The 14,741-nt window shown below is 39.8% G+C and overlaps 1 protein-coding gene across 4 annotated transcripts in view; it reads right to left on the bottom strand.

Moving 5' to 3' along the window:
- Positions 1 to 14,741, bottom strand: part of EXOC1 (exocyst complex component 1) — a 66,893-nt gene that overhangs the window by 27,315 nt on the left and 24,837 nt on the right. For 2 of the 4 annotated variants that reach the window (XM_049789939.1, XM_049789940.1), the window contains 3 exons: positions 13,897 to 14,006; positions 12,322 to 12,375; positions 7,244 to 7,393 (listed from right to left, as the gene is read on the bottom strand). In XM_049789939.1, coding sequence (XP_049645896.1) covers positions 7,244 to 7,393; positions 12,322 to 12,375; positions 13,897 to 14,006 — 314 coding nt within the window. The remainder of the gene's footprint in view (positions 1 to 7,243; positions 7,394 to 12,321; positions 12,376 to 13,896; positions 14,007 to 14,741) is intronic. The other 2 variants (XM_049789941.1, XM_049789942.1) reach the window with 1 other exon arrangement.

Genomic DNA, 14,741 nt, shown 5'->3' with positions numbered 1-14,741 from the left:
AACTTCCAGTAATGTAAATATTTTTCTATAAAGGTATTTCCAAATCAGAACTTTTTTGAATGAAAACAAAATAACTTCAGTATCATACAACAGTTAAGTTATATTTAACACTACTAAGACTAATTCTGAGGCACAAGATTATCTAAAAAAACTACCTATAGAAGATAAAATAACTAATATCATTTTGTAATGATAATTTTAATTTTATCAAGGTTTATACCCTCTTTTTCATTCCCATTTTCTTTACAATTTTTTTATTATTTATTTATTGGTTGATTGATTTTTGGGCCACACCCAGCAGTGCTCAGGGGTTACTCCTGGCTCTGCACTCAAAAATCGCCCCTGGCAGGCTGGGGGACCATATGGGATGCTGGGGATTGAACTGGGTCCCTCTTTGGTCGGCCACATGCAAGACAAACACCCTACCACAGAGCTATCTCTCTGGTCCCTCCCATTTTCTTTTTTAAGTGATATTAGAAATTGAACCCAGAATCTCACATATGCAAAGCAAATGGACTACAACTGAGACTGCTCTTATGTTCCTTTTCTTATCATCTCAGCTTAGAATAGAGTCATTTTTAACTTTCTAACATGCTTTACTTAACAAAGGAATTCTGAAAATAAAATAAATGAGAGTTCTATTGCCAGAATGTTGCTATCAATATACTGATTGGAATGAGCAATCTGCTTTTTTCTTACTGTCACTTAACATAAATTTCTACCTAATCTTTCTCAGGAAGCTGAAACCTAAGATATTGGATAGGAATGAGAAAAACGCTTTCAATACAGGATAAAGACAAAATAGGTTCATGTATAAACATTGATTCCCTGGGAGAGGATAATTTAATTTTGTTTTTGTTTTTGTGCCACACTCAGCGATGTTCAGATGTTACCCGTGGATCTGATCTCAGGAGTTACTTCTGGTGCTTCTTGGGAACCCTATGGGATGCCTAGGATCGAATTTGGGTCAGCTGCATACAAATAAAGCATCCTATCCACTGTACAACTTTTCCAGTCCCCTAGATAATTTTCATTTTAAAATACATTCTAAATATAAAAAAAGAGTACCAGATTCCAAAAAGATAAAAAAAAAAAAATCTGGGCAAAAGGTAGAAAAAAATTGTGCTAGCAAAAAAATAAAATGATTTTGCTATAGAAAATTCTCAGGAAATTCCTTATCAGAACTCTGAATACTAATGAGTTATTCCCTAAAGACAAAACAAGTTAACTTTCTCCAATTCAAAAACATTTTTTCAGGTGATAGTGTCCATGCAAGTAAAGGTCTAGTAATTACTAAAATGCCTTATGCATTACTTAAACTTATTAATTTTATATTTTCAGGGGCCGGGAAGATAGCATGGAGGTAAGGCGTTTGTTTGCCTTTCATGCAGAAGGTCATTGGTTCGAATCCCAAGGTCATTGGTTCGAATCCCAGTGTATATGGTCCCCTGAGCATGCCAGGAGCAATTTCTGAGTGTGGAGCCAGGAGTAATCCCTGAACACTGCTGGGTGTGACCCAAAAAACAAACAAACAAAAAAAGAAACATAAAATGATTAATTTTATATTTTCAATTTCAACTCTTTATTATAACACATGATTTAGTTAGTTATTTATAATAATTGTTCCAACACCAATTCTACCACCAGTATGAGCTCCTTCACCAGAGTCCCCAACCTCCCACCCACCATTATAGTTGGCCTCCATTCAGGCACAATCAAATTTACTTCATATTATTTATTACAATACAAAAGCGTATAGAATTGTCGAAATTTAAGTCAATAAGAGTCAATTTGAAATAACTGTCAGATCTCTACATGGTATTAGTCAAGTTAGTGTCTAAGGATTTATTGGGCTATTTCGTGCTAGCTGAGTCTTCTATTTCAATGAATTTGTTGCTTTTCTATGGAATCTTCCTATCAGATTTGCTGTGAATACTACTGTGCTGACACTACTACAAAATTCTGAGGTGTTGTGCAGCCAATAGTGGTCACATGGTCCAGGATCTATACATCTGGAACAAATTTGGTGGGTTGGTAGTTTGATAAGGTTAAATTGTGGAGCTGGGCTGTTTCTGTGGGAAAGCTGTGGCTGTGGAGGCTGTGCCTTCAGGCAGAAAGATAAATTCTTTGACACCATTTCTGAGAAAGCTCCAGAGTAGAGTTTTTAGCCTGGAACACACTACCTGAGAAGAGTAAGTAGTCATCATATTCTTTTAGAGCTTAGTGGAGGCTGCTGAGCTTCTGGGGGGAAATATGGGAGACAAGTTGTTCCCCCTCCATTTTGGGACTACTCTATAGTTTTTACCCAATCTTATCCCACTTGAAAGCTTCTTAATTTTTAAACTCCAGATTCACAATATTATATATAAAAAGCTTTAAGTGTTTCTCAGAGGACATTTCAGATTTTTCAGTGTTTTTTTTAAGTCATACATACAACACACACATGTGTAAATTTATATAACTATCTGTACTTTTGATTTAGGTTTCTTTATATCTAAAGAATTTAGAAATTCTTTAGTTCCCTAAGTAACAATGCCAGAAATGTACTATACATATGACTTCCTACAATAAAGACTACTTATTAAGCCTAAGTCAAATTATATTATTCTACCACTATCACTTCCAGCACCCTTCCAATATACCATATTTTTCGGCGTATAAGTCGACCCCCTGCTTTTCCTGCTAAAATATAGGGTTTGGGCTATATTCGCCATATAAGACTACCTCTCTTTTAACGCAACCAAATGTAAATTTAAAAAATGTAAGAATAAAAAGAGTAGAACCCTCAAAGGTTAACAGTATAGGTTTAATAGAGCTAGACTTTGGAGTACCAACAATCATTTTACATTTGTCATTTGTAGTGAGTGACTGTGATTTTTTAATTGTGATTTACATGGAGAGCAGGGAGAGGGGCTCCTCCAAGAGCAGCTGGCTGGGGTGCAGTGATTAATAGGACAGCTAAAGGAAGACAAAGCGCCTCCTCTGTGCCCCATAAAAGCTGAACAAAGGACTGAGCACTGGAAAGCCTCATACCCGGCTGCTGGATGAGATGCAGTGCTTGGTAACTCAGCTCCTCTGTGTGCCCTGAAAGATGAATCAGGACAAGCAGAGGACTGAGTGATGACTCCTGGCAGTTAGTTAGATGGGCTGCAGCTGGGGTGGGATGGGGTGTGGATTACTTGTCCCTGAAGCTGGAGTAAGTTTCAGCATGCTGTATACTGGTATATAAGATGACTCCCAACTTTTAAGAAGTTTTTCATGGGTTAAAAAGTCATCTTATGCTTTTTTCTGCTGAGCCAACCCAGAGACACCAAGGACCATAATTTCTCCAGGAACACCCGGTAAGATGTCCTCACCCAACGAATGTGGGGCCAATTTCTGCTGTGTGATTGGGCACCAGGAGACTTAAAAAGGATGGCGGCCATGCTCTCTGCCTTCTTTCTGCTGAGCCAACCCAGAAACACCAAGGACCATAATCTCTTCAGGACCCACACCCGAATTCCATTTCTCTACATTGTAAGAAGCAATCTATAGCCTTACCAATAGAGCAATTTTGCAGTACACCCCCATATTTAAAGAAATCAAGATGGCTGCTCTGATAATCCAAAAAGTAGGAAACAGCTAGGTATCCTCTCAAATAAGAGGTTTAGAGTAGAATTATGGAAGATGTTCAGGGAGTTCAAAAAAAGCATCAGTAGACTTGACTAGAGCACAACTAAGCATCAAGAGGATTTAACGACTGAAATTAGAAATTTTCACACTGAAATAACAGGTCAGAAAAGTTCAGCTTATGCAACTCTTGCCAGGTATGGAGTTTGGGAAGACCCCATGCTGGAGGCTTTCTCCCTAGCCTAGGGAGTGCTAGGAGGCTTGGCAGGCCCCCAGCCATTCCCCTCTTTCTCTCCTGGACTCCAGGCCTTCCCTGGGTGCCGGCTCAGATGGCTAGAAGTGGGTTCAGGTGGACTCTTAGGGGTCCTCAGGCTTCCCCCTCCCTCCGTACTCCAGGGGGGAGGTGCATGGGGAGGAGGGCGGGCAGACATCTGGCTTCTGGTTTCCCCTTTGATTCTGGAAACCAGCTCTTGCCAGGTATGGGGTTTGGGGAGGCCCCATGCCGGAAAACTGCTCCCTAGCCTGGGGAGTGCTGGGAGGCTTGGCAGGCCCCCAGTCGTCCCCCTCTTTCTCCCCTGGACTCCAGGCCTTCCCTGGGTGCCAGCTCAGATGGCCAGAAATGGGTTCAGGTGAACTCTTAGGGATCCTCAGGCTTCCCGCCTCCCTCCCTACTCCAGGAGGGGGGAGGTGCATGGTAAGGAGGGCAGGGAGATATCTGGCTTCCAGATTTCCCCTTTGATTCTGGAGGCCAGCGCTTTACAGGTATGGGGTTTGGGGAGGCCCCATGCCTGAGACTTTCTTCCTTGCCTGGGAAGTGCTGGGAGGCTTGGCAGGTCCCCAGCCGTCCCCCTCTATCTCCCCTGGACTCCAGGCCTTCCCTGGTGCCAGCTCAGAGGGCCAGAAGTGGGTTCAGGTGGACTCTTAGGGTCCTCAGACTTCCCCCCTCCCTCCGTATTCCAGGGGGGAAGTGGAGGGGGAGGAGGGTGGGCAGATGTCTGGCTTCCGGTTTCCCCTTTGATTCTGGAGACCAGCTCTTGCCAGGTATGGTGTTTGGGGAGGCCCCATGCCTGAGGCCTTCTCTCTCGCCTGGGGAGTGCTGGGAGGCTTGGCAGGCCCTCAGCTATCTCCCTCTTTCTCCCCTGGATTCCAGGCCTTCCCTGGGCTCCGGTCCAGGTGGACTCTATAGGGGTCATCAGGCTTTCCCCCTACCTCTCCCTACACTAATGGGAATGTGCTTTGGGAGGAGGGTGGGCCGTTCTAGCACTGGTCTATGTTGGGACAGTCATTGGAAATTTATTCTCCTTGGTTTCCATTCCAAAAACCATGAAGGGGATAGTGCCCCCATGCATACAAAATATATTGATAGTATTGTATGCATATAGTTTATATATGCATAATATCCATCTTGTATTGTGACCTTGATACTGACCTACAAAGCTCATTTCTAATCTTTTACTGCCTCAGTCCCAACCCTTATTTCCCCCCATTTACCCATGTAGGTGCAGCTCATGGCATGAAGCTCACCACATAAAGTGATGAGTGCAGTTAGAGAAGTAACTACACTGAAAACTATCATAACAATGTGAATGAGAGAAGTAGAAAGCCTGTCTTGAGTACAGGTGTGGGTGGGGTAGGGAGGAGGGAGATCTGGGAAATTGGTGGTGGGAATCTTGCACTGGTGAAGGTGGGTGTTCTTTACATGACTGTAATCATACAACTACAATCATATTTGTAATCACAGTATTTAAATAAAGATAATTAAAAAATGTCACCTTATATGCTGGAAAATATGGTAAGACAAACCTTACACAGCTACACAGTCCCCTCCAGCTGTATCCCAGTCTCCTATAACTTCTTCTGTAGACCCTATTTGCCTGGTGGCGCTCCTAGGGTTGTTCACCATTCAGGAGCACCAGACATGCCCCTCCCCATTTTAGCACAATCAAACTATATGTGGAATGCTTTCCCTCTGAAAATTCCATTGTTCACAGGTTTATTTTTTTAATTTGTTTTTTTGTTTGTTTGTTTTTTAGGTTTTTTGGGGTCACACCTGCCTGGCAGCACTCAGGGGTTACTCCTGGCTCTACACTCAGAAATCGCTCCTGGCAGGATCGGGGGACCATATGGGATGCCAGGATTCAAACCACCGACCTTCTGCATGCAAGGTAAATGCCTTACCTCCATGCTATCTCTCCAGCCTATTTTTTTAATTTGTAATCCAATGTCTCCTACTCTTATTTTCTTTGATCACTGAGTCTACAATCATCCACTAGAACTGGCAGTCCCTAATTTTTAAACTAGAACCATCAGCAGCATCTTATTATTTCTAGTATTAATTATTAATTACATAGTATTAATTATATGTAGTATTTTTGGTAGCCTTTCTCCACCAGAATACCCACCAGAAGTTTTCAATAGAGAAGGCAAGTAGTTTTCCCTCTTATCTTAAGGGATATAGTCCCTAAATAGTATTAGCAGACAGAAGGAACACTATTTCATGTATCTGACTGATACATGAAAAAAAAACAATCACTGTTCTCTTCTCTAACAGTTAGCTGATATTTAGACAATAGTGTGAACTCATTTCTAGGTCTAGCAAGTTTGGCATCATCTTGTCCCTTCTCTCCTCTGATTTCCCTAATTCTGATTTATCTAATTTGAATCATTATTTAAACTCGATTCAACTTTAGTAAAGTCATGAAGTATCCCTATGATTTCAGGACATGGATTTCCCATTTTAATTTGCCAAATACTTAAAATTCCAGATCAGTACTTAACTTTTTTTTATTTTTTAGGGGGTCACAACCAGTGGTACTCAGAGGTTACTCCTGGATCTGCACTCAGAAATCACTTCTGACAACTCATGGGACCATATGGGATGCCAGGGGTTGAACCTAGGTCAGCCATAAGCAAGCTCACCACCCTACGTGCTGCACTATCGCTCCAGTCTCCAGTTCTTAATTTTTTTTCACTTATTTATATAATTGTTTTTCCCAGCTAGTCTTAAAGCCTATCTGTTAGGTTCTATGTGCCAGAAATAGTGGAATGCTTACTTAATAAAGAAGTACTATGCCAAGGCCTGGAGAGATAGCACAGTGGTGTTTGCCTTGCAATCAGCCAATCTAGGACTAAGGTGGTTGGTTCGAATCCCGGTGTCCCATATGGTCCCCCGTGCCTGCCAGGAGCTATTTCTCAGTAGACAGCCAGGAGTAACCCATGAGCACCACCAGGTGTGGCCCAAAAACCAAAAAAAAAAAAAAAAAATTAGTACTATGCCACATGCTTAACCTAAAAATGATAAATACTTAGATGGGAAGCTCCTTACTCACATTCATACGCACAGATTCTCTCTTACACAAAGAGGTTCAGAGGATAACCATTTCATTTAACTAAACAGAATTCTTCAGGTCAGCCTAACGGCAAATTTAACTGTTCAAAATTTAGCTCTTCTTTATCTGAGTAAACAAAATAAAAATTCTGACTGGATGCTAAGTAATTAAATTCCCTTTTGATTTGTTAGAGGTCTACAGTAGTATTTTAGATGTAATTTGGGGGGGGGGGGCTAAACTATATAACTACTGATTCAATAAGATCATACTCTATATTCATGTAAAAATTAAGGTCAAATCCATACCTTTGTCAGTCCCTCATATTTTCCATAATCTGTACTCTTTAGCCACTCCATTAGCTTGGCATATCGAAGCAAGTCTCTATGAAATGGATGATGATTGGGTAAAGTCAATTCAACTGAGTGTTGAGCAAGAGTTGAACTCTGATCATGACCCTAAAGGAAGTAGATAAAAAGTACAGTACAAAGAAATATTATTGTAACTGGAAATGCTAAGCAATGATAAGATGTGGCCAAGCAAAACAAACACACAAAAAAGTCAAAACCAAGTACTTACTTTTCTGCATCATCCTGTGTATATCAATAACACTACATAAAATAATCATTAACATGGAAGAAAGGCACTCTGAAAAATCAACTATTCATCTCATTTTCTAAAGAAGTAGAGAATGAATATTTTAATCAGGCCTGTTTCCCTCATACCATATTATCTTACAACTTATGGAGCAAATAAACTTTATGGTATAAACTTACCAAAAAGAGGAGTCACTCAAGATAATTATCTATCCTATTATTTCCATTTGAGGGGTTCTTTTTCCCCCTGGGTTATACCAGACAGTGCTCAAGACTCACCATATTTTCCGGCATATAAAATGACTTTTGAAACAAAAAAAAGTCAACCGAAAATCAGGGGGTTGTCTTATACGCAGAGTATATCCCGAAAAATGTTTCAATATGCCGCTAAATGAAAATTGTCTGAATATTGCCACAAAACAAATTTTCCAACTTGGTCCTGCACCAATCACTGCTAGGCTGCTCGGACCGCCTCTCTAACTCAGCCAATCCAAGCAGGCTTTTTATGCATGCAAATTAGACAATGTTCTGGACCCAAATCTACACTGTCAAAAGCCTGCTCAGTTTGGCCAGAGTCAGAGAGGAAGTCTATTACAGTATAACCTTTGAACCTTTGCTTGTTGTGTTTGGCTCACTGTGGTACATACAGTTGCAGCACAGGAACGTTCTGTCTGATACAGCGAATATAGGCTTAAACCTATGTTTTTTTTTGTTTGTTTGCTTGTTTTGTTTTTTTGGGCCACACCCGGCGATGCTCAGGAGTTACTCCTGGCTGTATGCTCAGAAACAGCTCCTGGCAGGCACAGAGGACCATATGGGACACCGGGATTCGAACCAACCACCTTAGGTCCTGGATCGGCTGCTTGCAAGGCAAACGCTGCTGTGCTATCTCTCCAGGCCCAAACCTATGTTTTAACTGCAAAATTAGGGGGTCGTTTTATACGTCCAGTCATCTTATACTCCGGCAAATATGGTACTCCTGGCTCTGTGCTCAGGGATTACTGCTGGTTAAGCTTAGGAGACATATGTGGCACCAGGAATCATACCCAGGTCAACCATGTGCAAGGTAAGCATCCAACCTGCTGCACTATCTCTCTGGCCTTCCATTAGAATTCAGTACTATTTAAACAGATAAACTAGAATTTTAATCTAGCCATAGATTTCATTTTTAGTCTTTTCTATAAATGATCTTTGAGCACAGAGCCAGGAGAAATCCCTGAGCACAGCTGTGTATGCTACTATCCACTTTATATACTATATAGTTACTACAAAAGATTTATTGTGGTAAATGTGTCTATAAGCTGTTGAAAGAAACTTTCCCAACATATCACAGAGGCAAAACTCCCCACAATTTGACTTTTTTTCCTGGCTGCACTTTAAGTTCAGTGTATATCAGTCGCATTGCTAAAAGGCATAGCAATCATGAAGTCTCCATAGAACCAAAAGAGAAAAGGCAGACAACAGTTATCCTTTCAGATAAATACTTCAAAACTATAAAAAAGAACAATCTTTATGCAAAATTTTCTCAATTTCATTATTATCTTAATTTGACTGCTTCTAAGATAAGATTTCTAGCTGGAGTAATTGGTTGTAGTTTCTTGAGTATCTTTGCAGATAAAAGTAAAAATTGTAGGTGACAGAATGAATGATCTGAGAATCAATGGAATATAGCCGTTAGAAAGATCACTCTCATATTATAATAAGGAAATGTTAAGTAAAATTGGATTTTAAGTTCCATTAAATATATCTATGAGATATATTAATATAAACTTGGATCACATTTAGCATGCTCTGGGAACCAGTGATTTAATGATTCCAAGATGTAAAGGCTTTTCTGTGTGGGTTCCTAAGATCAAGCCCAAGGCTTCTCACATGAAAGCCTCTGCTTGTCTCTGGAGCTACATCCTCAGGCTGTAGAGATAACTTTATCACAAGAATATTTTACAAAGATAACTTGCCAACAATGATACCCTCCCAAAATCATATGACAGAAGTGGGTTCCTCATAAAGATAATTATATTTAATTTTCAAAAATCTGATGTTATAGGGCCAGGAGAGATAGCATGGAGGTAATGGTGTTTGCCTTGCATGCAGAAGGTCGGTGGTTCAAATCCCGGCATCCCATATGGTCCCCTGAGCCTGCCAGGAGCGATTTCTGAGTGTAGAGCCAAGAGTAACCCCTGAGCGCTGCTGGATGTGACCCCCCAAAAAACAAAACAAAACAAAAAAAATCTGATGTTATAGTCTCCTTTCTTTTAAGCACTAAAAACATTGCTTAAAAAAATGAAAATTGGGGCCGGGTAGGTGGCGCTGGATGTAAGGTGTCTGCCTTGCAAGCGCTAGCCAAGGAAGGACCGCGGTTCGATCCCCCGGCGTCCCATATGGTCCCCCCAAGCCAGGGGCGATTTCTGAGCACATAGCCAGGAGTAACCCCTGAGCGTCAAACGGGTGTGGCCCAAAAACCAAAAAAAAAAAAAAAAAAAAAAAAAAAATGAAAATTGATGGCAGTATCTTTAAAGTTTTTCACTTGGTAAATAAAAAATTGTAACTTTGTCAATCTTCAATTTTTATTTCTTTTAACTCTTTTTGATATGCAAATTTTAAAGACTGATACCCAATGCTCTTAAAATTACTATTATGTTATGATCTACTTAATCATTCCTACTAGATTCTATTATGTAATAGTTGTATCTTTTTCAGTTATTGTTTTGTTTTTTAGGCCACACCCATTGACACTAAGGGGATACTCCTGGCTATGTGCTCAGAAACTGCTCCTGGCTTGGGGGGACCATATGGGACGCCGGGGGATCAAACCTCGGTCCCTCCTAGACTAGTGCTTGCAAGGTAGATGCCTTACCTCTAGCGCCACCGCTCCAGTCCCAATAGTTGTATCTTTACATTTGGTATAAACTGCATTGCATGAACTGTTTATTTTTTTTATTTATTTATTTTTTTTTGTGTGGTTTTTGGGTCACACCCGGCAATGCTCAGGGGTTACTCCTGGCTCCATGCTCAGAAATTGCTCCTGGCAGGCATGGGGGACCATATGGGATGCCGGGATTCGAACCGATGACCTTCTGCATGAAAGGCAAATGCCTTACCTCCATGCTATCTCACCGGCCCCATGAATTGTTTATTTCTTATCTATAATAAGATATTTTGGATCCTCAGTAAATTCACATTTGAATAAACTCCTTGAATATTTATATATGTGTATTCTATATATTAAGATGTTATTATAATCAGATGATTTACATTTACACTGCTGCTGAGCAGTATCTCCCAAAATGGGCAATACTGTCCCCACTATCCGGGGGTACTAGAAAGATAAGAAGGTTCAGAGAAACCAAACAATATTTTCTTTCTAAAAATGGGACAGTAGGCCCAATAAATTTGGGAACTTCTGCTGTAGAGTTTTAGTTGATAGTAACACTTTACAATAATCATCAGGATGGGAAAAACTCTTTTTTTCCCTTATTCTTACTCAGGGATAGCAATGAATACATAACAGGTAGATAATGAATATTTGATGACTATCAAAATACCATAATTCTCCCAAATAATTTCTCACAACCAGGAAGGGAAAGAATCCAACTTTTGGCTAGGTGATCCAATGCACTGAACTGAACACATAAGCAGTAAAACTTTCTGTACTTGGCAGGGATATTCTCCGCCATCTTTTACTGCACATTCTAAGTGGTTGACACATTCTGGTTTATAACATGCATCACTCACAAATGATAATACATATTAGATTTTTAGGACTAAGAAGTAGTCATTTTACATACAATCATTAGTTTACAAGGCAAAGATGCAAAATCATAATTGCATGTTACCAAAAACAAGTAAGGCTACAGAAGAAACTACCACTGCTGACTGGTATTTTTTATACCATTTATAACTGTGGATATAACATCACTGTCAATGTTGCTGACACTGTTTCAATATCAATGTCTATTCCCCCCCAATCTAAGAAAAATAAGTATAAATAGATGTAATTATAAGAATAATAAATGAAAAAATGTAAATCAATATTTCTTATGATATTTCTAGGTTTAATAAATATTCTCTTTTTATCAAGAGAAATATTGAGAGTTTCATATCTTTCCCTCATATATTTAATTACAGACTCCTTCTTTATGCTCTCATAATATCACTATCCCAACATCTACCTTCCTAAGCATATTTGTTTTTCTTCTGTCCCTAGACTGGGAGCTAGCTAGAACTTTATTTTTGTTTTTGTTTTTGTTTTTGGGTCACACCCGGCAGTGCTCAGTGGTTACTCCTGGCACCATGCTCAGAAATCGCTCCTCGCAGGCTCCGGGGACCATATAGGATGCTGGGATTCAAACCAATGACTTTCTGCATGAAAGGCAAACGTCTTACATCCATGCTATCTCTCTGGCCCCAAGCTAGAACTTCTAAGTAGCTATTTATCCCATTTACTTGGGAAATATAGTGTCTCTTTATTCCAAGTAAAATGGCTGGTATGTATTAGTGTAACTTGGCAAATGTCTAAATAAATAAGAGTAAGTAAGTAAAAGAGCACTAGAAAGAAAGGCAAGCAGAAAGAGATTAAATGCCTTTTGGGCCAAAATAAACTTTTGCTATGGGATATTAAAAAACTTCTATAAATATGGTTAACAGGAAGTTTAAACCAGCAAGTTATTATCTATACTCAATTGCTGTTAAGTTTCACAAACTAAGTACTTGTGTTTGCTAAACTTAAGTGTTAAGTGTTACTTTGGGAAAAAAATCAGAGAAGCTTGAGCCAAATTGAAAGTACTCACAGGCACCGAAAGAAAGTAGGACCTGTTATAGAGTTGAAGGAGAGCCTGAGTAAACTAATAAGAAATAAAACACAGTAAATACAATTATTTAGACTCCCACAAGATAAAAACAAAAATCCAATTAATTCAGACAAGTTTTCTTTCTTTCTTTCTTTTTTTGCTTTTTTGGACCACACCCAGTGATGCTCAGGGGTTACTCTTAGCTATGTGCTCAGAAATCACTCCTAGCTTGGGAACCATATGGGATGCCGGGGGATCGAACCACAATCCGTCCTAGATTAGCATGTGCTAGGCAAACACCCTACTGCTGTGCCACTGTTCCGGCCCCCAGACAGGTTTTCTTGACTAATAATTTCTCTCTCTCTTTTGTTGCCTTGTAACTAGTAAAAGGTGGAAAATGTGAGAAAATTACTATACAGAGGTTATCAATAATTTTTATTAAAATCCCTATACATGGCTTGAGAGATAATACAGTACTAAGGGACTTTTGTTGCAAGTGGCAGAGCCCATTTGATCCCTAGCACCACAACAGAAGCACAGAACTGGCTTGGAGAACAGAGTCAAGAAAAGATTCCCCAGAAGCACAGAGCTGGGATTAGTCTCCAAAAACAGGGAGACGTGTTCCAAATTCTCAACCCGTCCCCCGAATCCCTTTACAAAATTCTACTATTAACACTGTCATAATCTTAGTTATGACATTATTTTTATATAAAAATATAGATAAGTGGGCTGGAGAGAGTGCTATGGGTAAGGATTTTGCCTTTTATGTAGTCAAACCATGTTTAATCCCCAGCATCGGAGATCATTCTCCCAAGCACCACCAGGAATAATTCCTGAGGCCAGAATCAGGAGTAACCCTTGAGCATCTCTGAGTGTGAATCAAGAACAGAAACAAACAAAACAAAAATATATATGTAAGCCAGGATTCAAAAAGTTAAAATTGGGGGCTAAAGCGATAGCACAGTGGCAAGGAGTTTGCCTTGCATGTGGCCAACCTGGGACAGGCTTGGGTTCGGTTCCAGGTATCCCATATAGTCCCCCAAGCCTGCAGGAGTGATTTCTGAGTGCAGAGCTAGGAGTAAGTGCTGGGTGTGGTCCAAAAACAAAACCAAACGAAAAGTTAAAATCAAATGAAATTTATCATTGAGCTAGACATTTTTCTTATGAATGCAAGTATACTCTCATATATATGAATGTACAGAGCCAACAAATATTTAAAACTCTGAATCAAGTTCTAGCTATTGCCTCCAGTTTTATTACAGAGAAAGAAAACTGGCCAGACTGTAAACATGAAATGAGTGCTATTTTATTTTAATAAGTCTTAAATGGAATATACAGTAAGTAAGCCCAGTTGTTTGTTTCCAGAGTCAGAGAATTTAACTGAAAGGGAGCTGAACTGTTTATACTAGTGACAAAGTACATATGTATCAAAAACTTGGAAGATCAAAATAAATGTGTGAAAGAATATACTGTGATTCCAGTAGACATACCTAAGTGTCTTGTGGGCATGTACATTTAAGGTGGTCCTTACATAGGTGACAGGAAGCTGTCACTCTGATAATGAAGTATGATTACCTGTTGAACAAAGACATTGTTGAGGTGGCTGGCCAGTCTCCTCGCAAAATGCTCTCGTAAGTCACTGAAGCGCTGTTGCTGTTGTTTGACTGCTAGTAGCATGTCGTGGCCTGCAAGAGAAACAGTTCCCAACTGACTGCATAAGCAAGAAGATCCAGGGAATTTCAAGATGATGTAACTAACAGCATTTATTTATAGGAGAATTATGCAGGCACAATTGTAACATATCATAATCTTACTGGCTTACTGGAAAGGAAGAAAACAATTAAGTTCATAAGTGGCTCTCAAAAGTGTAATGCTGCCTCAGTATCATTAGAGAACTGGTAGGAATGTGTTTTCAGTGCTTCCACCCAGACCTACAAAATCCAAGGCACAGTGACTGAAAATTGCAGGGATATTTTGTTTTACCTTTTTTTGTTGTTTTGTTTTGTTTTGGGGCCATACCCAGCTGTGCTCATGTCTTATTCCTGGCTCTACTCCTAGGGATCACTCATAGCAGGCTCGGGGTACTTTATGAAGGGACTGAACCCAGGCTGGCAGTGTGTAAAACAAGCACCTTACCCCCTTGTACTATCACTACTACCCAATCTGCAGTTTAATGAATAAAAAAGCCCTGCAGGCAATTCTGAGATTAAGGTCAACTTTTGGAACCACTGGTCTAATAAAATCTTATATTCTCTGCTCTCATCAAAACACCAAAGTATCAGGATCTGTGGACAGCTCTAAGAGAAAATAACTAGAGTCAGTGAAGGACAATCAGGAGAAACTGAAATGAAGAAGTTCCTGCTGCCAAGAGAAATATTCTTAGAAATAAGTTAATTTTGTCTGAGCGGAAGAAAATTTAA

This window comes from Suncus etruscus, chromosome 16 (genome assembly GCF_024139225.1).
Source record: "Suncus etruscus isolate mSunEtr1 chromosome 16, mSunEtr1.pri.cur, whole genome shotgun sequence".
Lineage (NCBI taxonomy): Eukaryota > Metazoa > Chordata > Mammalia > Eulipotyphla > Soricidae > Suncus > Suncus etruscus.
The sequence above is the reverse complement of the archived record's forward strand: the minus strand, read 5'-3'. Positions and strand labels throughout refer to the sequence as shown.